Genomic DNA, 26,949 nt, shown 5'->3' with positions numbered 1-26,949 from the left:
ATGTGCACAATATCTCAGCATCAGGGGACATATGCTGGGACAATCACTTTGATACTATCACCTCGACCATCAGACGCATGCCGATTGGCTGGTTGAGCATGTCACGCGAAGGTGATACTATTGCTGAAAAAGATAGTCCGAGAATACATCCCCATAGCAGTGCTATTGATACCATTTAAGCGTTCTAGGATGTATTTCCAGGGCAGCTTTAAATGCGCACTGTTCTTGAAACATGGAATCAGAATGAATAGCACAAATCGCGCTACAAAAAATCTACTTCAAGATGCTATTATGTAGCTGGTTCTAAGAGGTCAAACTTAACATGCATTGCCCACGAAATGTACAGTAGGGGTGTACACATGAACATTTGACAAAAAAAGGCACTGGGCTGTACCAGCCAGATTTACAGACACTTAAATCTGAATGTGCATAAAAGTAGGCAAAAACGTGATGCATAATCCTTAGTGCTTTATTGCAGAAAACTACATACAGCAACTCTCCTCATACAATGAAGTGCCCATCACATTTTCAATAGAAAATAATCGAGGCGGCAAAATGCACAGAATGACACTTGTGCCTGCATATCAGGGGGAAAAAATGGAGGAGAAGGGGAAGGATTTACGACAGCCACACAGATCCTAGATGAATCACATGGCTTCCAGCGCCTACACTGAACTACAGTACCTTCAAGGTAACAGAAGAGTCCACACAAACTTAAATGCAGCTCACCGCTAACTGACGGATGACAAACCACCACACAACCTTTAAAAAAGGAGAAAAAAAAAATCCAAGCACAGGTGCTTTTTCCCCAAAATTCAACGGACACCACATTGCCACAGATATCAGCCTGCTGCATGGCAAAATGACTGCACAACACTTCCGTGGTGACAACGCCCAATTCTTAACTTGGTGGCAGTTTACTACTGTTATAGACACTAATTACACAGCATAAACTGAAGAGTTGTCACATCACTCTCAAATGTACATTGTGCATCCACTGCTGTTTATACCGCACACAGCATTTTTCAACACCATCAAGAATGCCTTTCTCTTGCAAACTAGTCCTTCAAATAGCGCAGCCACAATTTCCAATGTGCATGCTCCTTTGCAACATTAAATTAAAAAAGCCATTCTCAAAAAAACAAGGCAAGGGAATCCCCTATGCTATGCCTGGTCAAAACAGATCCTGCCTCCTCCTCCTCCCATATGGGTGTATATAAATTAAGAGCAAAAGCACGTCACAAGAACCACACAAGAAGCGCTCGAGGCGTGAACGGAAACCATTCCGGTTAGGTTTCCTACGCAATAAGGGAAGAACCAATGGTGTCGGTCCCACTGACCACATTTGTCACCATTCCAGGTATGGACAGAAACACAGACTCAAAAAGACACATTCAACCACAGGAAGGAGGCAAAAACGTTTAGGGGAGGATCCACAAAACTTGGGCACAAATTAAAAGGCCCTTGAGAAAAAGAAGACAAAAATATTTTTCATTAAAAAAAGGTTGTGGCAGAAGCCTGCCCACAAAAACACGATCAGCTACAGTACAGTCATGTTTACACACTTGTTATACATATGTATAATATTTATACTTATCCAAAGCTCGCCAGACCAATTTCATTACCCTTTTCCGAAATGGACAAAAACTCTCAGACAGAGAAGGGGGCTATGAATCAGCAGCAGCATTGTACACTTACACACACATGCTCACACACAGAGAATTCCCTTGTTCGCCAACTGCCCCCATGTCGGCACACATGTAAAAAAATTAATTCAGATCCTTGATGCCTTGCTGAAGGCAACAGGAGACCGAAAAGTAAAAAAGGGGGTTAGGGGGAGACCACATTTATTAAACCATGGACCAGATAAGTCCTTTATGGGAGGCGGGGACAGTGTAGGCAAAAAGAGAATAGGCAAGTCAGCACGTGATTTCCCAGGGACAACCAAGCGGCGGTGAGGGCCGTACAGGCGCCGGTCAGTCCCAGCCCAGCAGGTGGGCCTCACTCCTCGGCTGCCTCCTTGGGGGGCAGAGCTTTGTCGTCGGAGCTTTCGTTGACCACCAGGCCAACTTCGGCGGTTGGCTCGGGGGCCGTCGGTTTGGACTGGGCAAAGAATAACTGCGCTTGTTTGACCGCCTCAGCCTGCTGCTTGGCCTGCTGGTCGCTGGTGGGCAGTTGACGTGCTGGTGGCTGCAAACATACAGCAACTTTAATGCTAGTCCAAACAGTGTGGTCAAATGTTGCCCCTCACCAAGTGCATGCTTCTGAAAAATTTTTCATAACCTGCACATAACTTCATCAGCCTAAAAACTAATGCGCTCTGGAGGGTTGCCGCACCTGCTGAGCTCGTAGCGCAGGTGCAGGTGGGCCCCGGGGCTGCTGTGTAGAGGTCAGCGTCAGACCCTGTTGGGGCCTTTGAATGGGTGCAGGATACTTGGTGGGCGCTGTCGGAGGGGTGCCTCGTACCAGGTTTGGAGGCAGTGGCAGCACTTGCACAGGTGGCCGCAAGGAGCTCCCCGGGGGAGTTGTCCCCGTGGTGGCTGCCGTGGGTGGCGCAGACTGCCGGCCCTGGCCAAAGGCAAAGGGTGATCCAGGGGGAAAGGCCTTGCTTGCCTGGGCCTTCGGCGTTGGCGTGGCACCAAATTCAGTTGCAAGCTCCAGCGACTTGAAGGGCGGTGGGTGGAAGGTGCGATGAAGGGGTGGCTGTGAGCCAAAGGCCAGCGCCTGGCTCTGCTGCTGAGAAGGGTAGTAGCCACCCTGGGATGGGTAGTACGAGGTGCCCAGAGGTGCCCCCCCAGGAGCCGCCCGGCCAGATCCCAGCAGTTGCTGTGCAGTTGGCAAGCTTTGCTGGCCCAGCACCTGGCTTGTAGGCACAGGCGGCCCTGCCTGGTATGTTGGCTGCAGCCGCAGAGCTGCTCCAGTGGCAGCAAACATGTCAGGCCCAGAGTGAGCTGGCGGAGGGGGCACAAACATGCCCCCTTGGTTGAAGCTCTGGTATGACCCCAAAGGTGGGGGAGCTGGATAGCCATGTGTAGCTTGTGAAAACTGGTGGGCCACAGGACGGGGCACAGGGTCCTGAAGCAGTGTCTGGTAGAGTGCTGCTGGCTGAGTCATCTGCAATGGACGTGTGCATGTATCTTACCTACCAGATCTTTTAACTCCACCTATATGCCTTCAGCTGCTTAGTCAGACCACAATGATCAATCACAAATAGGTCAGGGGATTGGCTCTGTAGGTTCATCATGTAAATAAAATGACCAAGAATGCTCAGTGAAAGATCAGGTTTACCTGCTGAGTGCTTGTGAACAGCAAGGCAGTAGGAGGACTGGCCACTGCCTGGGGCATGCCTGCCACTTGAAGGTTTGCCATGGCCCGTACGTCCAACCCAGCCAAAGACGAGGCCGCTGCTGTTGGTGGCGGGCTCAGTGCGTGCAGGGCCCTCACCTAAAATACACAATAAATACTTTAGCTCTGGAAACATAATATAGGAGTGCCACATGTCAGACTTCCAACAAAGCTGATTTATGCTGTTTTAAGCTGCAACTTGCTTTTAAAGAGCAGCTCTGGAGATTCATTTTTCCAGGTTCACTGATCTCTACAAAATTTTCACAGCGACCAAACAGCATGGCAATAAGTTGCATACTTTTTTTTAAGGACACAGTATTCATAATGTCTTTAAACAGATAATTATACTGGTCTCCCTATAAGTAGTTCCAAATATGAAATACGGCAGATAGCAGTGTGGGTATACAGTCCAACATGCTTTCAACAGTGCTTGGCACCTCCAAAATCCTGCATTATACAGGTCGCTGTGTCGTAAACAGTTAAGGGGGGACACGGCTCTTTGGGACGAAAAAATCGCAAAAAAATCGACTTTTGGAAAATGAAATTTTTGAAATCTGCAGGTATTTTCCCCCAACTACACTAAGTTTCTTCACCCTTGAATCAATATCTTAGCCACAACATCACTTTATTTTGTCGATACCTGCAGAATTACAACCGAAGTTATCTCAAAAACGGTACTTTTTTCGCGAAGCGCAGTTGCCGTTTCACGCATCGTATCGCGGACATCTTGGTGTCATTTGAAAGGGTGATCTTTCGTCTTGAAATTCGCGCCAACTCCGGTACCATGCTGCCATTGGCTTTCTTAAAGTACCGCGCCGAAAAAAAGTCCCAGCGCGGCCCCTTATTGGCTGTTTAGCGCACGTGACCTGTGCTCGGCATACGATTGGCGGGATTCCTTTCTCGTCGTCTGCATGCGCTCATCCGCGCGGTCGGGTGTGCGCCATCTTGTCCGAGCGTCGAGTCATTGACAAGTGAATTGACACCGTGCTACGCGATGGCCCGTAAGAAATTCCATACGAAGAATACGTTCGGTGCAAAGAAGGTGCGACGTGCACTTATCAACAACTTCAAGAAGCGTAGCGCAACACATCCGGACGTCGAAGTTGTCGCGTCCCCCTCTGAATCCGCCTCTGCTGACACCGCCGACGTAGGCCTAGGCCTAACAAGCCCGTCGCCGTGCGAAGGTGTCGAAGGTCGCGTTCGTCACGATACGAAGTTTGTGAAGCCCGCAGAAGTGGAAGAGAGCAAAAAAAGAACCAAAGAAAAGCTTCAGCAGCTGTCGTCGACTCCCGCGACGGAAAGGAAGCGTTATCTCCTGACTGATAACACCGATGCCGCAGCTGAACCCGTTGAGCCGCTTGATGGGACCGTGTTTACTATAGTAAGTTTAGATGCGGTGAACATTCTGCTTGCGCGAATGAATTGCAACGAATGCAGTTGCGGGGATATGAAAATCATCAGAGGTGAGCACGAATACGGACTCTCTGTCAAGTTGATTCTTATGTGCGGGAACTGTGGTGATGTTACGTCGACGTGGAGCTCGCCGCGCATCCGCGGTGAACAGAAATCGAACCCGTTCGTTGTGAACGTTCTCGCTGCTCGAGCAATGCAAGCAACGGGAAACCGGCAAACAGCCCTCAATGATGTGTTTTCCACGATGAACATTAGCCGTCGCGGACTTCACACGAAGACGTGGCAACGCTACGTCAAGGAAAAGCTGACTCCCGCCGCCGATCGTGCTGCCCGAAACGTGACAAGCGAGTGCGCGCGCTCAGTTCGCAAACTTTACGGTGAATTGTGCCTCAACAACCCCGGGAACATCACGGTGTCGTACGATGGGTCGTGGATGACCCGCGGACACACCTCTCACATCGGCGTCGGCGCCGTGATCGAACTGTTTACTGGTCTTTGTTTAGATTACGTTGTCTTGAGTAATTTTTGCGCGGGATGCGAGACGGGCCCAAATGAAAATGATCCTTCTTTCGGAAACTGGAAGAAGAATCACCAGTGCCAGAAGAACACCGAGAAAAAATCGGGAGAAATGGAAGTGGAGGCCGCCCTCATTTTGTTCAAAAGGTCCCTCGAACGGCACAACCTCCGTTACACCACTATATTGAGTGATGGGGATAGCCGTACCTATCTTGCACTGCAAGAGGAAAAAGTTTACGGTTATTTGCAAATAGACAAGGAGGATTGCGTAAACCACGTCCAGAAACGGATGGGTACGGCGTTGCGCAATCTTGTTTCTAAAAACAAAGCTTCTGGCCTTCAGAGCCTCGGTGGAAAGGGTCGGCTCACAGCAGACCTAATTACGAGACTAAGCTCGTATTACGGATGGGCGCTAAAAACGCATAAAGGAGACGTAGATGCCATGCACAAGGCAGTGATGGCAACTTACTACCACATCACCTCCAATGACTTTGACTCAAACCACACATTTTGCCCAACAGGCCCCAATTCGTGGTGCCGTCAAAATGCCGCAGAGGCTAGGGGCGAGCCGGCCCCAAAACATCCCCGAAACCTGCCTCCTCATGTTTGCCAGGCCTTGCTGCCTATTTACGAGCGTTTGAGTGAAAAGAAGTTGCTTGAGAGGTGCCAGAGGGGAAAGACCCAAAACAGCAACGAGAGCCTCCACTCTGTTATCTGGTCTCTTGCACCAAAGGATCGCCATGCCTCCCTGTTCACCGTACAGGCAGCTGTGGCAGAAGCAGTGCTGAAGTTTAACGCAGGGAACGTCAAAGCGTCTGCATCTATAATGCAAGAGCTAAGCCTCAACCCCAGCTCATTTTGCAGTGATCGCATGGCTGAAAAAGATCGGCGGCGATTGAAAGCTTCAGCTCAAAAGCGTGCATCAGCTGAAAACATGCATCAGGCCCTCAAAAAACGTCACACGGGCAACAATTCCCAAAATGACTATGTGCCAGGGGGATACTAGCCAGTTACAGCTGGTAACTTGTAAACATTTTGCCATATTTCTGAATAAATCGAGCTGTTTTCGTTTTTCTTGATTTTCTCAGAACTAGCTTTTTACTCACCCTGCCCGTTCAGAGCAACGATATCTCAAGCTGTAGGACAGCTGCAGCTGTATTTTTTTTTGCTATACGCAGCTAAATGAATAAAGCTTGAAATGCTGCAAGCACATTCTTATTTTTCTATCTCTGCAATTTTTTATTCGCTTTCTTTTTTTTTAATTAGTAGCTGTGCTGTAAACACTGAACTTTCATAAGCTGTTAAATTGCTATTTGTTGTTGGATTGGAAAACTGCTTGCAGCAATGCAATCCTTATACATTCTGCTTTCCACACATGCAATAAATATAACTTTCTGGCCAGTATATTTTTATCTATTGTTTCACTAAATAATAATAATTAACATTTAATTATCTCATTAATTACTTGAGCCACAAAAAAAGTAATTGCATTTTTAAAATCAGCACAAGAAAATACATAGATCTGTGCATTTAGGTTGAATTTGCTCAATAAATAAATTAAGAAACCTTCAGATGCCATGTCCCCCCTTAACACTCGCAATAGAGCAGGCTAACCCCCGTATTCTAATTCCCCCGAGTTGAGAATAGCACTGATCAAGTGAAGATGACGCTATGCTTTTCACTCATCACAATGAATGTTATCTGGCGACAATGACAAGTTAATTTGCTGTGAACTTTCCGCAATTTTCGGACATATGTAGTGCACTTTCTTGCAATTCACAACTACACAATGACTTTTGCTACTTATTTTTTTTTTTCTACAATACCAGTAAAAATGCATAGGTACTCCCAGTATCATTTTTCACCATCTTTTTCTGTCGAGGTCGAATTAACAGAAGTCGGCTTGTACTTAGTGTGGATACTGTTGGTTTTTTTTGGTTTCGGAGACTAATCTAATTTGCTATATTCATTGGCAGGACAATTTTACTTTGTTAAAACAAGGTTTTAAATACATGGATCCCTATGGGGATTTCAAGGGGAATTTCATTTGCTGGCAGGCCACACTAGTGCTGTCTGTCAACGTGTTTTGCCCACTGGGTTTGTGTGTTTATTTACTGTTTGGGCAGGGGACTACCATGGCTACTGGTTTTGGTTTCAGAAACAAATCTAGTTCGCTACATCTATTGGCAGAAGTTACTTCAATAAAGCAAGGTTTTAATTATGTGAATCTCTATGGGGATTTCAAGGAGAATTGCATTTACTTCATTATATCCTCTTTCATTATAACTGATTCGGGTGTATTGATTCGTATGTGTACGTGCTTATTTTTGCAAAAGGGTGGCTGCTTGGGCCTTCATCCTGCAGTGGACATAAAAATGTGACGATGACCCCTTGTGTCACCTTGGAACATCCAATCTGGGGGATTGGCCAAAAACAAGGGGGAAAAAAAACTTTTTTTTATTGCACAACTCATTGGAAGGAAGGAAGACAGTGCGCTCTGTTCTGCCATTTCTTCCTACAAATCACGCATAAAAAAAGTCCCCCCCCCCCCCCCCCCCTTATTTTTGGCCAATCTCCCAGATTGGATGTTCGAAGGTGACACAAGGGGTCATCACATGTTTATGTCCACTGCAGGATGAAGGTCTCTCCCAGTGATCTCCAATTGCTAGGGTTGTGTGAATACCGAATAGTAGATTTCGAACCGAATAAGAAAGCCAAACATTGAATCAAATATCGCATATCTACAAATTTTGTATACAAGACGGTGCTGCACATGCTCGGGAGTCTCCTAACATTGCATAACAAGAATGTATCAGATGCCTCTTGATTGTCAGGTTCAGCGTGATTTGCCAACCGTCAAAGATTCTCTGAAATCAAGAAGGTACCGTCAAGTTCACGTTTCTTCTGTCTGCATCGCATTGTTTCTATCTGTCCTGTCGACCAGGTTGAACCTTGTGCAGACATAAAACCGCTCTGCGAATGGTGAAATTTGGGCGCTGTGCGTGTGCTATCCTCGCACTGGGCCGACGCTGGGGAGCACCTGCTACTATAGCAGGGCAAAAGCACTTGCAAAGACAAAACTAAAGAAACGATTTTGTCTAATGGCCAGGTACCCCTTACGGCATTGGCGAAGACTCCTCCCGCCAGGTCCAAAATGTGCGGAGGCATCTTATATCTTATCGCCTTTGCGAAAAACAAATCTATGCCTTATTCACGTTATTACAAAACATTGCACATCAACTCTAAGTGTTATGTCTTTGATGAGTCATCTAAAAGTGTTCAAGAACTAACATAGCTATCACGCCGTCAAAAACTGCCTCGCTGTGCTACACCTGCCGCTCGTTCAAGTCCGTCATTTTCAGTTATCTACACTAACATACGAAGCATCCTTACAAAACATGATACTATATCAAATCTTGTCTCATTATACGAAAGCAACCTGCTCATACTAACCGAAACATGGCTCACAGAGGACGCTCCCGATACTGAAATATTAAAAGACCTGCCAAACTTTGAACTACTCCACAAAGATCGGCAAGGACGAGGTGGAGGCGTCCCTTATAGCCATTAAAAAAAAAAAAAAAAACTATCGTTTTCCACCGTGCACGTAAGCTCGGACTTCGAAATTATATGGATCCTCTGTCGTGCCAAACCAAAACTACTACTTGTAGGTGTACGCTACAACCCCCCACTGCAGTTCTGCAGATTTTCCCAGAAAACTGAATAGCATCCTAAGCCAACTAGTTAAAAAATACCCTAACGCACACATTCTGCTGTTCGGGGATTTCAATTATCCAAACATTGATTGGACTAACCCTCAAATAACTACCGGTAGCACTGAATTCAGAGTTCGTTAATGTCTGTCTGAATTATAACCTTTCACAATTGGCAACTGAACCAACGCGTGTCACGCATGATAATGCCAACATTCTAGACCTAGTATTGTCTTCAACTCCTGAAACAATATCGTCTCTTACTGTAACGAAATAAATCACCATAAAGTAATCATGCTACATTCACCTTATTCCCGTCCCCGTGCCATACTCATAAAAAAAAAAATCTGCCTTTACGATAAAGGCAATTACCCAGCAATAAATACTGAATTGAAACGAATTTTAAAACGAATTTGAAACGGCCTTTGAACAAAACTCTGTTCAAGAAAACTGGTCTCTTTCAGGAAAAAGTGGCACTTTCAACTGAAAAATACATACTAACATTATCGATTCATGCTAACCTCCATAAATCATGGTTCACAAAAAATCTGAAAACACTCGAGAATAAGAAAAATCGCCTTTTTCGACAAGCTAAACAAAACCCAAACGATCACTCATGGAAAAAGTACTACGAAGCAGAAGGCATTTATATATCAGCAATCCATCCGCTCACGCAAATACACTTTCATTTCGACCTGGCTAACATGATAAGTGAAAATCCAAAGAAATTTTGGCAAATCATTAACCAGCTGCCATCACGCACTATCTCCTTCCCGAATGAGCAGGGTCCCGACACTCCCTTACCTACGTTTCTAGCGCAGTCTTTACCTACTATGCCGACTATCACTTTCTCGATACATGGAATTTCAAATAGATAATATTAAACTTTTGTCATCCGCAGGTCTCGACGAAATCACATCGAAGTTCTTAAAAAACACTAAGATCATCTCTGCGGCATGCCTAACATTGTTGTTTTCACAGTCACCGTCTTCTGGAAACCTCCCAAAAGAGTGGAACATGAGCAAGGTCGTTCCAGTCTACAAATCGGGCAATAAAGGTTTGCCTTTGAACTACCGCCCCATTTCCATCATGTCGGTGCCCTGTAAGATCATGGAACATGTCATTTACACCCATATAATAGACCGATCCCACCGACCGATCTGCGCATGCGCCGGTTTTCCGGAAGTAGCACTTCCACCATCTTGGTTGTAGTCAACTAGTCAACCACACCACCGCAGTCCGCGCTCGAGTACTGCGCACGAGCTTCCCAGACATATCTGCGACTCCACCACCGAGAAACATTCGTCATGTATTTAAAGAAATTACATCGGCTGTTCATTGCAGCATGCGAGGCGAACGTTGAAAAGTGCCTGTTCCTCTTTCCATTCGGTTGCTACCCGCTCATAACGCGTCGAGTATCGTATTTTTTCGAGCTTTGTATGTAGTACATGCTGATGTACGCGGTCGTTTTGCGTTACTATTTTTGCGCACGTGCATCTCGGTGACTGCAACGTAATGTTTGCTTAGCGACGGACATAATAGGATTTGTATACCTGTTGGAGACAGGTCTGAAATGCGGCGCCAAAACTTTTGTTCCCTACTTACCTACATGGGATTCGCGCACGACTTGCAGACTTCGGTAACAGTGATATCTAGAAGTTTAGAAGTTCTTAAGTAAGCTAGCCAATCATTGCCAATCGATAGCCAATCAATAGCTAATCAAAAATTGATCAATAATCAATAAATTCCGGAAAATGCTGGACATGACTTGGTAGTGCTTAGCCTAGCCCAAATACGTGGCTGATACCTTACGATAGCGAATCAATAGCTAATCGATAATTGATCAATAATCAATAAATTCCGGAAAATGCTGGGCATGACTTGGTAGGACTTAGCCTAGCCCAAACACGTGGCCAATAACTCGCGATAGCCAATCAATAGCTAATCGATCAATAATCAATAAATTCCGGGAAATGCTGGGGATGACTTGGTAGTTCTTAGCCTAGCCCAAATACGTTGCCAATACCTGGCTAATCGATCAATAATCAATAAATTCCGGAAAATGCTGGGGATGACTTGGTAGTTCTTAGCCTAGTCCAAATACGTGGCCAATACCTTGCGATAGCCAATCTATAGCTAATTAATAACTAATAAATTATCAATCAATAATCGATTTCAAAAAATGCTGGGGATGACTTGGTAGTTCTTGGCCTAGCCCAAATACGTGGCCAATACCTTGCGATAGCCAATCAATAGCTAATCGATAATCGACAAATAATCTATAAATTCCGGGAAATTTGAGTACACGGGTGTTTTCGCATTTTGCCCCGATCGAAATGCGGCCGCTATTCGCCCCGTATTCTCACGCTGTGTATTACCAGTACCACCTATTAATCCGTTGGATCCACGTCTCTCGAAGCTTTCGCTCTTTAGGAAAACACATAGAATCCGAAGCCTTAGTCACTTGTGTGGTTGTTGTACCAGCCAGGAACGCAGCAGGTCAATCCTCTCATCGCACGATGGCTCTACACGAACCATAAAAATTGCCAAAAATCGTTCGGATAAAGAACGCACAGGCACTCCGGGCGGCTGGAGCGGCCGGATGACTACAAGTACCAGCATGCACCGCGGCAGCGGTGGCGTCGTGAAACTGGCTGGTGGGATCGGTTTATTAACTTCCTTGACACTAACAATTTCTTTGACCAATCCCAGCACAGATTCCGCAAGGGATTAACTTGTGAAACACAATTGGCTATTTTTTCTTCACGATCTACACTCGAAATTAACACACAAACTGACGCAATTTTCCTTGACTTCGCAAAAGCATTCGACAAAGTAGCTCACCAACGACTGCTCCTAAAACTTTCTCGGTTAAATCTACATCCTACAGTTTTAACATGGATCGAACAATTCCTTACTAATCGCATGCAGTCGGTGTACGTCAATAACAAAACTTCTCAGCCTCTACCCGTAACATCAGGCGTCCCCCAGGGCTCTGTACTAGGCCCCCTCCTATTTTTAATATACATTAATGATCTACTATTACACGTGTCATGCAAAATCTGCATGTACGCTGATGACTGTATCATTTACCGCTCAGTTACTAATAATAATGATCAAATTGCCCTTCAGCAAGAGCTAAACAACATTCAAAATTGGTGTCAACGTTGGTTAACCGTCCTAAACCCTATTAAATGTAAAGCAATGTTGTTCTCTCACCGTTCTAACCCCTTCGTATTTCAATACGAAATCCCCAACGAACAAATTGAGTCTGTAAACAATTGTAAGTACCTGGGTGTTACCGTCTCAAATGATCTGGGCTGGTGTCTGCATGTGACTAACGTTATCTCTTCAGCTAACAAATCACTTGGGTTTTTACGTCACTTAACGCACCTCGGCATGTGAAAGCATGTGTGCTTATAAGACACTAATACGACCCAAACTAGAATACGCATCTGCCATTTGGAGCCCTCGCCAGACTTTCCTCATTACCAGCCTTGAGGCATTTCAGAATCTGGCCATCCGGGATCCTCCTTTTCATACGATGTCAGTTTAACTTCGTTAAAAGCGGAATCTGGACCCTTTCCCACCGCCGTTAATTGCCAGCTTACCGTATTTTCTCGCATATACCAAGCACCAAAAATTGGAAAAAATTGCTTAAAGAGTGGGGCTGCGGGTTATCTGCGAAGATTCGCGAAAGGAGGGGGTGGGGGTCGGCTTCACGGCAACACACGGCCTACCGTGCAGAGTCCGCGTTGTCCGCATGCCTATCGACATCGACGTGTGTTAAGCCAATAAGAGGCCAACAGAGGTTATAACCAGATCCACATCCATAGTCTGGTTAGATGAGTTTTGCACGCTTTTCGCATGAGTCAGGTGCCGTTTCTTGTAAGCCCAGTTTGCACAGTTGGCCAGCCTTGTTTAGGCATCACGAATGTGTCTCGGCTGCAGTCTTTTACAGTGAAGTGAAATAGAAACTTTAGATCGTAGCCGCTGCTGAAGAAATCGACAACAGAGCTGCTGCGAGATGGTCCGAAGACGAAGCAATGCAGCTGCTAGGTGCTTTCCAGCCTGTACTTTTGTACGACGCCTCACTTCTGCAGCCAGGTGTCGGTGCCGGCCCAAGTGGCCTAGTGAAAAGAGCTCATGATGAGGGGTGGTATGATAGGTATTGATACGAGATATCGTGGCAATATGATAATAGAGTTGACGCGCGATGTGCTAAGTCGCGGGTCTGAGGTGCCGATGCGCTAAATGAATGGTTGCGGGTACGAGGAGTCGACACTCAATGAGCTTAGTCGTGCAGTCCGAGGTACAGATGTGCTAAATGCCTAGTTGCGGGTCCGAGGAATAGACGCTCGAGGTGCCGACGTGCAAAGTGCTTAGCTGCGGGTCCGAGGAGCCGACACTCGATGAGCGAGGTGCCGACACGCGAAGTGCCTAGCCGCGGGCTCGAGGAGTCGACCGACGCTTGAGGTGCCGACGAGCGAAGTGCCTAGCTGCAGTTACGAAAGTCGACACTCGATGAGCAATGTGCCGACGTGCGAAATGCCTAGCCGCGGGCTCGAGGAGTCGACGCTCGATGAGCTTAGTCGTGCAGTCGAGGGCACCAATGCACAAAATGCTTAGGCAAGGGTCCGAGAAGTCCACGTGCAATGTGCTAGTGTAGCAGAGTCTGAGACGCCTACGCGCGAAAGGCTTAGCCGCGTGTTTGAGGATTCCGTGCCTGAAGCTTGGTCGCAAGTTCACGTAGCCGATGCTCGGAATGCTTAGCCGCGGGTCTGAGATGTCTAGAAAAAGCGGGATCGGCCACGCTCCTGCGATGTCCGCGCAGCGCCCGTTTTGACACTTGTCGAGACTACGGAAACTGTCCAGAGCTTGCGAGGAGACTGCAACAAGCGGAGCAGATGACGCCATCAGCAATTTTTCGGCACCTTGGCTGATACAAATCTGATGATATTTCGGAATCAGATAGAAAAAGAGTTATAGAAACTGAAAATGTGATTTTCAAAAAATTAATTTTTTTAGCCATTTTTCGCAACGTGAAAGCCGCATCCCCCCTTCCTTAAAGAGTGCACCTCATGACTCCCCTGTAAGGCAGTTATGAAAGAACTACACAAAGATGGGCCTACTTGAGAGGCCAGTACTCGCCTTGGACAAGTTCTGCTGATCCAGCATAGTGTGCGCCTGGTGAGTTTGTCGCATCATTGCCTGCTGCTGCTGCTGTGATGCCTGCAAGCAACCATGGGCCTGTGCTGCCTGTGAATGATGATGGTGGGCTGCCAAAGACATATGCTGCTGAGGCTGCACTGGTGGCTGTTGCTGAGCCTGTGGCTGGTGGTGATGGTGGTTGTGATGGTGGTGGTGGTGGTGGTGATGGTGACCACTGGCAGAAGTGTGCTGATGGCCAGCACCAACTGCCGAAGCCACATGGTGCGACAGGGAGGATGGCGTAGCTGGCTTTAGTGGAGACACAGAGCTGCGCATGCCCATTAAGGAACACAAATTAGACACACATCACCTGAAGTTTAATTATAAAAAACACTTCTAGCTACATCAGCTTTGCAGTTAGCTGCAATTTGGCAGCGGCTTTAAATCGTTACTTCATACAACGAGGAATAGAGTAAAACTTCTGCAATCTGACTCTGGTTAACCAAATTCGATTGAGAACAAAGGTACCAATCGACACACATACATTTCTATGGGCCCAAGCTATTGCTACTTCAATCCTGAAATAAACCTTCACGGGATAATTCGAACATGATGGTCAGCACGCACGCACCCGATCTCAATGATCTCAGTGACAACAGCGGCAGCATCTGTCTTGACGAAGTTTAAGGTACAGTAAATGCGTCAAACACATCGTCATGTCTTACAAAAAAAAACTTAGTTTTAGCTTGCCCTACGAAGATTTTAAAGTGAAAGTGTTATCTCCCAATGAATTGTTCATTGTTATACCATTTACCCAAACTTACTGGACGCATTTTGTTCCATGAAAACTTGTACAAAAATGCTGCGTAGTGCAATCCAATACAAAACCTTAATGATATCCACAATAACTTGCCGCGAGAGCCAGCCTAGCTGGAGGTATCACCATTGTCATCGCAAGATGGCGACCATAAATGGTGAAAAAAAGAGGTTTTCACATAGCACGATGATGACGACATACCACTTTCAGTGCGATTATGAAAGCTAATTCAAAATATAATACAGTCGACTTCTGTTAATTTGACCCTGAATGGACCAACGAAAGTGATCAAATTATCTGGTGGGTCGAATCAAACAAGATGCACACACAATGCAAAACAAATCGCTGTTTCATTTGGCAGTACAATAAAAGCTCGTTAATGCTTAACTTATTGACTCGAAATTTTGGATAATTAGACGTAGCCACGGCAGTATGCAACGCATCCCGCTAATTCAGACTGAAATCCACACCACCACCAGTAATTTGAACTCCGCGCCATCGTAAATGGGGCGAGTGGCTAAGCACAGGAGCATGTTGGTGACACTGATGTCGCAGCGCAGGGCGCAGCGTGTGCTTAAAACGCACTCGCGCTGCTTCGCCGACAGTTACAGACAGCAGTTCAAAGCGGCACGAAGGTTGGGGATCGCTCTGCACATGCTCTGAAGAGAACAGCCAACGGCCCGCGCGTAGATGTATTGAGGGGATAGCATTTTGGCTAGCGCAGCGGTGGCGAAGCAACGCAAGCGGCACGAGCACGCAACGCTTGCCCGTGTGTTGAAAGTGTTGGGCTACAAATGCGCCAAACAAGTGTTTATAGTCAAGATGTTTTATAGTAGAGATTTTATAGGTGCGTTTAAACAACAGCCCAGTTCGTGCTGGTTAGCATGCAGGGCTGCCAACACATGGAGTTGCTGCTATCCACTCACCCAAAGGCAGCTTCACTAGTTGCCTGTGTTGACTCTGTTTGACCCTGCTGAGCCATGTTTTCGGTTGCCGTGCTGCTTGTCGCAAAAGAAGCATCAGATGAAGCAGAGCCTCCGAAGGAGCCAAAGCTTGGAGCCTGTACTGCAGCACTGCCAGTGTCGTCCCCCGCAACCGAGACTGCACCGTGCTCCAGCACTGTTGGCAGGGGCCCCACGTTCTCCCAGACCTGCAGACAGTGGCGTTTTACATACACGAAAGCAGCCGAGAACTGTTCTCTGTTCAGTTCCTCACTGCCATCAGGATTTCGATGGATGGGTATTATAGTAATCACCAGTGTCATCGTTGGTGAAGACATTTCATCATATGGCAGGATATAAGAGAACTGGAATTGTCCTCTGGATAACTGGTACAAGAAATTGAAAGAAGGGACAAAGGTACAGTAGAACCCCGCTGTTACGTCATTTTCGGCCAGTCCCGGCATACTTCCCACAGGACCCAATGCATTGGTAACACCGCTGTTGGGTCGCAACTGTCGGACTGTTCCCGCATCATGCATTGCGAACTGCCACCCAGAGCCGGCCCGAGCGGCCATGCTGACTTTTCATGTCGCTTGGCTTGGTGGTTTGACGATGGCATTGGCCGCCGAAAGTGCTGGGGGCGACACCCATGACCTGTTCTCGGTTTCCACCAGCAAAAGCTTTGCCTTTGAGATTCGTATTTACTATCTAAAGATGGTGTTTATGCCGTCGCCACGCGCCGTAAGCTGTATGTGTGACTGAAAGCGTGTGAGGGGAGCCAACGACTGCGGCTAAATCACGTGCGCGCGCGAGGAAAGCGGCGGTTGGGGGGATAGCGGGCAGCATTGTACTCTGGCATCAACTGCGTACTGCGCGGCAGCGTGCGGGCCATATCTTAAACGCGACCTGTGTTGGGGGCAGAGTCTAGGCAGTATAGGTGTGTTGGCGGCTCGTAACTGTGCGTGCTGTGTGTTCTCAGCACTCAGTTTTAGTTGAAGTGATAGACAGCACGAATGTCGCACTGCCCGCTGCTGATGTCGCGCTTCCTAACGCCAGTGTTTCTACAGCGAGTTTCCATGCTCATTGAATGTGATGTGTTCATGTTTGCCTGTGCGTGCTGACACCGTGCTTGTTAATATACTGTATTTACTCGAATTAATGCGCACTTTTTTCCCTATAAAACAGGTCCAAAATTTGCGTGTGCGTCAGAATTGAGTACGACCCTAAATCTGTGCTACCATATATATATGCACCAGGCGGCCGTTGTAAGGTGCCAGCGGCGCGCCGGCGATATGCTGGGGAACAGCGCCGCGAGCGGCAGCTGTCGGAGCACTGGCATGTGAAGTAGACGACACGATGAAGGCGCTCGGTGTTTCCAGTATTTGGCACTGCGGGTTTCAGGGGCTGACGCACCGGAAAACGCATTTTCGTGTGTCTGCTTTTGAGAAAGGTCGTCACTTGTACGAGGCAGATCACATTCCTGGCATGAAGTAGTATATAAAGCAGAAAACGAGCACAAATTGTGATGCAAATGCACCACGCAAACGGAGCTCCGCGGCAAGATAATACATGGAACTCCAGCAGTTATATTGCAGATGTTATTTTGCTGTGCGTGTTAACATTCTCACGTATTTAATCATGTAAATAGACGAAGAACACAAAGATTATGGACAGAAAAAAAAAAAGAAAAGGAGACCTACGTCTTCCTTATTCTGTTTCTTGAGCTGCTTCGCCGATCGCACGTGTCGGTAAGTTCGCGTTCTCTGTCCGTTGTAGTTCTTTTATCTTTGCAACGATTCCCCATTTTTAATTGCTTATAAACCAGCCCAGTCTTCAGTCACGGATCATTTTATATAGCTTAGCGCGACGGGAGCCGTCGGTGGCGGCAAGTGTGAACACGCCACTGCGTTGGCGTTTGCCGTCGATGCACAGCACAGTCATGTGCCGGACGTAACCGGAGTTGGGAATTGCTAGAAAGGAAAATGTACATTAAAAGGAAGATTGATACACTGATAAGACGGCAAAATGACTACAAATCTGAGTGTTCGCCTTCGGTGCCCACACTCCGGAGCCGTTACACTGCGAAGGCGAAGACAGGCAAGTGGGACACGAAGCTCTTGCGTATGAACGGCTCTTTTATTAACGTTAGAACTACTATACTAGACCATAGCAAAAAAGGGTCGAAAATGTACAGTGCCCAGCAATTGAAGCGCTGGCAGCGCGCGGCCGCCGCCGTTTTTTTTCTCTTTTCGCGCCACAGGTGAGCGCCGTGGGACCAAATGCAGTCACAATGCGTTACGAAGGTTCTCGCTTTCACTATACACAATGCATCAGTTTGGCGTCCCCAGCGTTTACAGTCAGTGCAAAAAGCGCTGGCGACCATGCGATTCGAGTATCGTGTTTCAATTGCTGAACACTGTACGCGCTGTTGCCTACACAGCGCACATATACAGACTTTCCGCCTGAAAAACGCGATGCCGCGATGAACACCGATTGAATTGAATGGCCTAACCAGCTTCAGTCATATTTTAGTAACTGTTAGTGCACCTAAAAACGCAACATGTTTGATCAGACTTGGTTTCATGGCAGCGCCTGCTGCGTGCGGCCCGGCCGCCACATGCCATTACATTCGCGGCGCCGCCACATGAAGGCGCCACCGGTCCAAATTCATCCAGCGCCCAGTGCCTATAGCCATCGGCCTTTCAAAATGGCTGCCTCGTGCGCGCTTCGAGCCTAGCTGCCGTAACCTTCGCCGTGTGCCGCAGTACTTGAGCTTGGGCATTAGTCTACCGTCTGTCTTCCCGTTTTCTGCGCTTTCTATCAGCATGAACTGCCAAGTGCATCACGATGCCACATTTAAAAGGAAAGTTATCATGTGCGTGGAGACGGGACGGAAATCAGGCCACATCACGGGCGTTCGGCTAATCCGAAACTAGCGTGCGGGACTGGCACAAACAAGAGGATTTTCGCCAGCAAAGCAATGCAGAAGGGTTTCAGGGACCGAAGCAGAACGTATTGTGCGATGATCCACTCAGCGATACGATCGCCTTAGCCCTATCTTGAAAGCGATTTGCGACGGGGAGAGTCGACCGTGCGCTGTGTTTTCACCGCTTATATTTCACGTAGAAGCGAGAGGTGTGCTAGCACGAAGGTCAATTCGCTCGCTGGGCTTCGTCACTCGCTTTTTGACAGCTAGTTTCCGTGGTCAACGAGCGTGTTCATGTTTGCATGTGTGCGCGTGACACTGTGTTTCTTAATTTAGTTTAATTTAGACTAATTTAGATTAATGGACATCTTAGGTTTGAAGTTTAGTAAAGAAGAATCTGCTGTCATGACTTTTAATGACAATCAGGGCAGCGAGCATAGGATACAGGAGGTTACGCTGGAGGTGGGGGATGGAGTGTGGATAAACAATGGGGCTGAGTACCTAACGGAACATGAAAAATATGTGACGGCTAAAGGTAGCAGAAATGCAGCTGATGAAAAATAGGGCACTGTGGAATTACAATAGCTACGAAGTGGTGAGAGGGATTTGGAAAGGGGTGATGGTCCCTAGTTTGACTTTCGGCAATGCAGTAATGTGCATGAGATCAGAGGTTGAAGCAAGGTTGGAAGTTAAGCAGCGAGGGGCAGGTAGACTGGCTCTGGGAGCACACAGAAATACACCAAATCAGGGGGTACAGGGTGACATGGGATGGATGTCATTCGAGGGCAGGGAAGCCAGCAGCAAAATAGAATTTGAGGAGCAATTGAGAGTAATGGCAGAAAAGCGGTGGGCAAGGAGAGTTTTCAGTTATTTGTACATGAGGAATGTTGATACAAAATGGAGGAAGCCGACCAGAAAACTGTCAATCAAATATTTGGACTGCAGGAGGGGTGCAAACCAGGAAACGGCGGTTAAGAAAAAGGTTAAGGAAACAGAGAGGGGTCTGTGGAAAACAGGGATGCAGACGAAATCAGCACTGGGAACATACCGAACTTTCAAGCAAGAAATTGCCAAAGAAAACATCTACGATAATTCTAGGGGAAGCTCTTTGTTGTTTGAAGCCAGGACGGGAGTATTGCGGACTAAGATGTACCGAGTCAAGTACCAAGGTATAGACACGTTGTGCTGTGCGTGTGAAGAAGAAGAGGAAACGGCTGAACACCTCATACTTTTCTGTAAAGGGCTTAACCCTACAGTGCAAAGCAACGGGGCTAATTTTTTCAAAGCATTGGGGTTTAGGGACAGTGAAGGCAAAATAGACTTTAAGCGGGTAGAAATAACCAAACAGAGGTTATCTGATTGGTGGATAAAATCAAGGCAGGGGTGAAATTTCACCCACCACAAAGTACAAAATATGTCAATAGTCATGGCTAGGTGGCGTATGCCACCGCCCGGTTTAAAGGGTTCAGCCTCATCCATCCATCCATCCATGTTTCACTCTGGTGGCATTGTATTACAGTGTTACCCACCAGCTCAATTAAGTTTGTTTCCTATTGCCACCTTAAAACGACAGCGCATGTCTCAGGTCGCTCGGGGGCCCCACAAGCTTGAGGTCAGCTTCTAATGCTACAATGATTCTGCCTGCGTGGGCTTGTCAAAACTTCCCGCCAAAATGCCCCACCCAAGAAGCTGCCGATCCAGGCAGAGTTCGAGTAGTGCAACCATTAGCTTGCCGAAGCAAAAAAAAAAAAAAAAGAAAAAAAAATATGTGTCATGCTGCAATGATTCACACAACAGCTTGCTTGCATTATCCATATGTCAACCACAGTTGAGCCTTCCCAATTTTTTAGGGACCTTAGTACGTTTCATGTGTTCTTTCCCCATAATGTATAAAGGTTCTACTGTGTGTCGCACCACTACCACTGCTGCACTGCGAAGGAAGTTGCAAGATTTTCACAGCAGTGAGAGCTTTTTTCACTAAATAAAGTGAACAATGATATTTGAATAATTGAGCTTTTTTAGCTCTGTGAAATCCAAAATGTTGAGCTTCCCTGAAGTACCACTATATGTCAGACCCAGCAGCAGCTCTGGTAGCATGTGACCAATGGCTACGTTTTAGAACAATCTATTCATATCACCCTTTATCATAGGCTTGGACACTGCCATTCTTGACAGAATCGGTAATCAGAAAAAAACAAAAAGTGAACTCGTCGCAAAATTCAGCCCGCAGATACTCTTGAAAAGGCATGCACATTCACTTCACAACTACACGCAGCAGGTTATTACCTTCTTTACAGATGCAATTTTCAGATTCAGATCATCCGTAGAAGGTGAAATGGGAGAGTTGGCAGAAGTGATTTCACTGGACAGGGAACGTGTGATGGCTATGTGCTTGGCCTGCTTGTCATCACCAAACGGGGCCAATTCAGGGTCAAATGTGAAGTCCAGCTTCATGTCTCCACTGTCTTCTCCCTGCATAAAAGAAGGGGAGCAACTTAGAGACTACTAATACACTCATTCAATATTTACACAACATGCATATTATCAACAACTGCAATAAAGAGTTTGCAGTGCACGACATTCTGTGCAACCAGTAAATTTTTAAGGGGCCCTGAACGACACCTCGGGCTCGATGGGGGAACAAAAAAAAACATTTCGACAGATAGCATACGCTGCTGTGAGCATCGCAGCCAAATTTTGCGCTTGCATGCGGTGCGTAGACTGAAAAGAGGTGCACAAAAGTCGCCATTTTCAGAAACACTTTCTTTAACAGATGCCTTTCTCCTCACAGGGCTACCAATTGTTGCCCCTTGACGTCAGCGCGCAGATTCCCAGTGATGCGATTGGTCAATAGCTGACATAAATCAAGAAGCATATTTGGATCAGCGTACTTCTTCCTGCTGTAACCGTGCATACTTATTGATGCTAATTGCTAACCAGGCTGAACTAAGCGAAAACCCGAGTTTCAAATTTCAACAAGAATTACACACTTCGGAACGAAGCACACTATTTTCTGCTTACGCTCAGCCACGCCCACCCGTGCAGGAATGAAACTTTTGCCACACTGCTTATTGGTGCCGATTGATTTTCTTTTAGACAAAAAATTCGCAACGAACATTGCGACGCTTTTTATTTTTTTTATTATCTTGTGCTGATTGCTGCCGCAGCTCTGGGAGCAGGTCCCAAAGCAGGGAATGAGTCGAGGCTTGAAAAAAAGTTTATTGAAAATAAACATTTTTTTAGGGGTGTGTGAACAAATTTTCGAATATGAATAGAATACGAATATGAATAGAATACGAATACTTAAGCTTCGCATATTGAATCGAATATCAAATAATGATATGCACATGCATGTATAAGCAAGTTGGGTTAAGTAAGCCATTATACTAAGCAATGGTGTATTTGGCTCATGTTAACTTGGAAAATTTAGCAATTCCTACTAGCTGTCCTTGCCAGCCTATGCCATATTATATACCGCATCAGGGGCGCGATCTTGTACGCGTTCCAAAATGGAACGGACTGCCTCCGTTCCATTTTGGAACGCGTACAAGATTGCGCCCCTAATCTCTGTAAACTTGGAGGCATTTGAACCTGTGCCAGTCACTCTTCGCACTTGCTGTCAAGCAATAAGCTGAGAACTGGGGGTGTCACTGCAAAAAAGTGCGTACTTGCTGTCCTTCGCAAACCCGTGCCCCTTGCTACTAAGAGGCTGTCTTTCCCGCAAAGTTTAGACATTTCGTGGCTAAGTGTGCGTTACAGAAGAAATTTTGAGAGCAGCACGAAATTATCACACAATTCAGCACAATATTGCCCCAATATTCTTAGATTAGATAAAAACAAATGCTAAGAACTGCATTTGCTCCCACACAGCCAGCAATATATTCGATTTGATTCACATATTCGTATCCAACCGAATATTTGAACGCTTTCGAATATCAATTTTTGAATCGAGTATGAATATTTTTGCACACCGCTATTTTGCGGGAGTGAGTTTCACGGACCACCATTATATACGTGAAGTGCAAAAGGAAATGTGCTACTCATACAACTCAGTCTGAGAAAACACAGCCCTGCGTAGCTATCTAGTACACTGTAGCACAGCAAAGCGATGCAAGTGCATGACATTAATGGTGTGGGAGTACCGCGAAAGATCAAAGGCGATCAGTGATTGCCAATAACTCCGCTTCTACTGAACGCATTGAATTACCGTATTTACTCGATTGAAACGCGACTGCGATTGTAACGCGAGGGGTGACTGCGTGGACCAATCGGACCACAGCGCAGAAGTTGGCTTCTGTTGGTCGCACGTCGGCGGGAGTTTTGGTTGTTGACGCTTGGTTACTGTTGGGCTATTTCCTTCCTTCGCTTCAGATGCTTGTTGCCAGCGCCGTTTCTCCTCCTTTTTGGACTACCTTTTTGTTGTTCTGCCTCAATGTTCCTAGTAAATAATATGTGGCCACTGCTTGTTTTGTTTACTCTAGTAGTTAGAGGCTTCGCTTCCCGATGATGCTCTGCCTATGCATACCCGCAACATGACACCGTACGTACCGCTGTGTTTTGGAGAAACGTATGCAGCGTGTAGATCACTGGCATATCCGAGAAAAACGATAGCTGAAGCATCGCGTAGGTGCGGCATATGGGCGGCTCGCTACTTTAAGAGACAAAAGAGTGCCTTCTCGCAAGCCACGTAAGGAGCCCCCATTTCGATGTGCGCTTTTTGTATACCCTTTGCACTGCTCTCGCTACGCAGCGGAACGACAATAGCCAAATCTGCACCACCTGTGTGTCACCTTGCGAATGTGTGGGGATGGGGGGAAAGGGGGGGGGGGGGCGAAATCTCTTCCACGTGGCAAAAATTACGGCGCGACGACAGGGGTGACCATCAAGTGGTGTGTGCCGAATTTGCCGGAATTCTTTCCTCTGGAGTAGTCTGTTGTGTACAATTGTTGCAGTGTCGGCTATGACCGCTATTGATGCCTCGCTCCTTCTCTTGCTTCCTTTTAAAAAAAAAAGCTGTTAAAAAAGACTTTCAGCAGAAGACTGTTTCGACGGGCGATTGCCATGACCATCGTCACATAAGTAGCATTCAGTCTTTTCTCGATTGCAGGGCAGGCACGAAGGCGAAAGCAGACGGTAGAAAAACTAAGCTAAGCACTAACGAAGCTATCAGTAAACAGTAAACACACACAGGGTCACAAACGAGGGTTAGCATCATCTAAATACCGACATTCTCTTATAAAAAAAAATCATAAACTTTATAAACGCAGCCTAAATAGGTTTCGTCTAACAGTGAACACTTCTCTACGAAAGTTTTCAGGACAGTTGCCTTATTTTACGTGTAAAAAAAAAAAAAACATTGGTTAAGGCGCATTTTTACCTTCAGTTTTCCTTCGCCAACTGTCGCCCTATCTCGTCTGGCCACAATGACTCCTTGTGGGCTTCGTCGATCACACGGTCAGCGGCGATCGCCCGCTCTTGGTTGCATGGAGTGGGGTGCGACGAATATGCTGCGGCGCTTCGCGCTGGTTTTTTCGTTGCGTAAAATTCGTCACGAAAATTCACTCCATGGAGGTTGGACTTGACGTGAGAACACCAGATGCATGAAAAAGTCGCAGTTTCGCCCGAGAGCGAAGCATCAATTGCGATAGCAAATTAGTACTGAGCTATACGGAGTAAGGACAGTTTTATCGGCTGTATAAACTTGGGACACATTCGCTTACTAACTGAATTAACACGCATGGTGTCAGAGTGCACAAGCAAACATGAGTAGATCACACTCGATGACTGTGCACAATCGCTGTCAAAACACTAGCGTGAGCAAGCGCACCAGCAGCCGCGAACGCAGGTTCATGCGGTCTATCGCTTGAACGGAAACTGAGCAGGTGAAAGCACAGCGCGTAAAAGGTAAGAGCAGTGTGGAGATCGCTTTCAAGATATGGTGCGAGCGACAGCCCGCAGCCGTGCTAAGTACGCAGTTGGTGGCAGAGTAGAAGCGGAGCCCCCTCCCTCCCTGCGCTGCCTTGCGGCTTTCCTCCTCTCGCGTCCCCAGTTACCACTTGCTCCTGGTCGCAAGATACGCATTTGGTGCCACAGCTAAACGCTGCCTCCGCTCCCATCCCCCCACGACATTTCGAACGACGGAAGACAGTCGAAGTTGCGCATCCATCGCGCACTTTCACTCGAACATTTAACTCATTGATTAGAATCGGGTGCATCATTGCACTTTTTAGACAACTTGAATTTCAGTATTCGATTGCAACGTGAGGATCGACTTAAGGTAGCAAAAATCTGGGGGAAAAAACTCGCATTACAATCGAATGCCACCTATTATCACACTTTAAAAAATGTATTTAGATTGTACAATTACGTGAAACAAATGACCTAACTTTTGGCACCCGATGCATTTTTAAAACATGCATTGGTACCTTCACGGCAGCATTTTCTTCTAATATGAGAGCATGGTCGCACAGATTATGCTTTTATTTTTGGTTGCGTGCGAGTAAAATGCATTAAATACCTGCTCGACATCAGGCATTGCCCCTGAATGCATTTCTGCACGCTACGAGGTGCCACATGCATTGTCCAATGATGCAATTTGACAGGAAAAGCCATTGGCTGGTTGAATGCTCCAGCAAATGGCACATTCATCGAACGAAAGCAGCTTTCATTGATAAACAATGGTTATTAAGCAGTATTTGAGCTATGCTACAAGCCTATGCCATTTCTGAGCAGCTTTTGGAGCAGCCACAAATGCATTTTGCAGCAGTAAAATGGGACTTTCGGAACAAGTTTATGAAAGTGATTGCAAACAATTACATGGAACTTTTACAATGGGCAAGCCATGTGAAAGCAGTAACTGGTTCAGAAAGTCAATGCAAACACCATTGATATTAGATTCATACGGCCAGTTTCGATTTAACCGATCAGGCCAGTTGGGAGTGCTGCGTCATTGAGTGAACACGTGCAACTGCATTCTGCTGGAAAAATGTCATGTAACACCGAACAGCAAATCAACATCAAGTTTCTTGTGAAACTTAAGAAATCAGTCATGGAAACCTTTCAAATGTTAACCGTGGCTTATGGAGATGAAACTGTCTTGTGCACATGTGCTTGAATGGCACAAGCGGTTTTCAGGGGGAAGGGACAGTGTGGAAGTTGAACGTGCTTGGCGCCCAAGATCAGTGATTACAGACCAAAAACATTGCCAAAGTTCGTGATGTGAAGAAGCGTTCGTGCAATGGTTGGTTAACTTAGATATGGAAGCTGTTCGACGCATTTTAACTGACGAATAACACATAAGGAAGATTTGTGCGAAGGTTGTTCCAAAAGTTCTGTCCGATGACCAAAAACAGTGCCGTAAAGACGTGTGTGTGTGGACATGTTAGAACGCATTGCAAACGAGGCAAATTTGTTGGAATCTGTTGTAACATGTGATGAGACATGGATTTTTACCTATGGCCCAGAAAGTAAGCGCCAGTAGATGCAGTGAAGTCTCCAGGATCACCCAAAAAAAGCACACATGGCAAATCAAAATTCAAGGCAATGTTGATTGTCTTCTTTGACATTAATGGAATTGTAATGATTGAGTGGGTTCCCAGTGGTCAGACAGTTAATCAACACTACTACATTGAAGTACTAAAAAATACATTGTGAAAAAAATTTGGGAAATAAAGGCCACGGTTGTGGAGTGATGGATGGCTGTTGCACAAGGACAATGCACCCGCTGACACGGCCCTATCTGTCAAGCAGTTTCTGACCAGCAAAAACATTACTGTGATGGGGCATCTTCATTCACCTGATTTGGCTCCATGTGACCATTTTTATTTCCTAAAGTTAAATCTAGCCTAAAGAGGGAACCCATTTGACCTCAGTTGAAAATGTTCAGGCAAAAATGAAGAATCTCCAGAAGGGCCTTCCAAAAACCTCGTTCCAGAACTGTTAACAGCAATGGCAGCATCAAATGCAGAAGTGTGTGAATGCTGAAGGGGACTACTTTGAAGGTGATAATATCACGGAGAACTGATTCTGTAAGTACAATAATTTATTGGACCAGTCTTTTTTTTGTCACACCTCGTATATACAGGGTGTACCAGCAAGTAGCCAATGTTTTAAAAACGACGGAGTGTG

At 46.3% G+C, this 26,949-nt stretch overlaps 1 protein-coding gene across 11 annotated transcripts in view; it reads right to left on the bottom strand.

Moving 5' to 3' along the window:
• Positions 1-451: 451 nt before the first annotated feature.
• Positions 452-26,949, bottom strand: part of LOC119436845 (protein PRRC2A) — a 140,981-nt gene continuing 114,483 nt past the window's right edge. For all 11 annotated transcript variants that reach the window (XM_049660012.1, XM_049660011.1, XM_049660019.1 and 8 more), the window contains 6 exons: positions 21,109-21,294; positions 15,882-16,105; positions 14,139-14,466; positions 3,289-3,444; positions 2,338-3,114; positions 452-2,190 (listed from right to left, as the gene is read on the bottom strand). In XM_049660012.1, coding sequence (XP_049515969.1) covers positions 2,002-2,190; positions 2,338-3,114; positions 3,289-3,444; positions 14,139-14,466; positions 15,882-16,105; positions 21,109-21,294 — 1,860 coding nt within the window. In that variant the 3' untranslated portion in view covers positions 452-2,001. The remainder of the gene's footprint in view (positions 2,191-2,337; positions 3,115-3,288; positions 3,445-14,138; positions 14,467-15,881; positions 16,106-21,108; positions 21,295-26,949) is intronic.

The sequence above is a fragment of the Dermacentor silvarum genome, chromosome 1 (genome assembly GCF_013339745.2).
Source record: "Dermacentor silvarum isolate Dsil-2018 chromosome 1, BIME_Dsil_1.4, whole genome shotgun sequence".
Classification (NCBI taxonomy): Eukaryota; Metazoa; Arthropoda; class Arachnida; order Ixodida; family Ixodidae; genus Dermacentor; species Dermacentor silvarum.
Note: the sequence above shows the minus strand (reverse complement) of the source record. Positions and strands in the feature narration are given on the sequence as shown.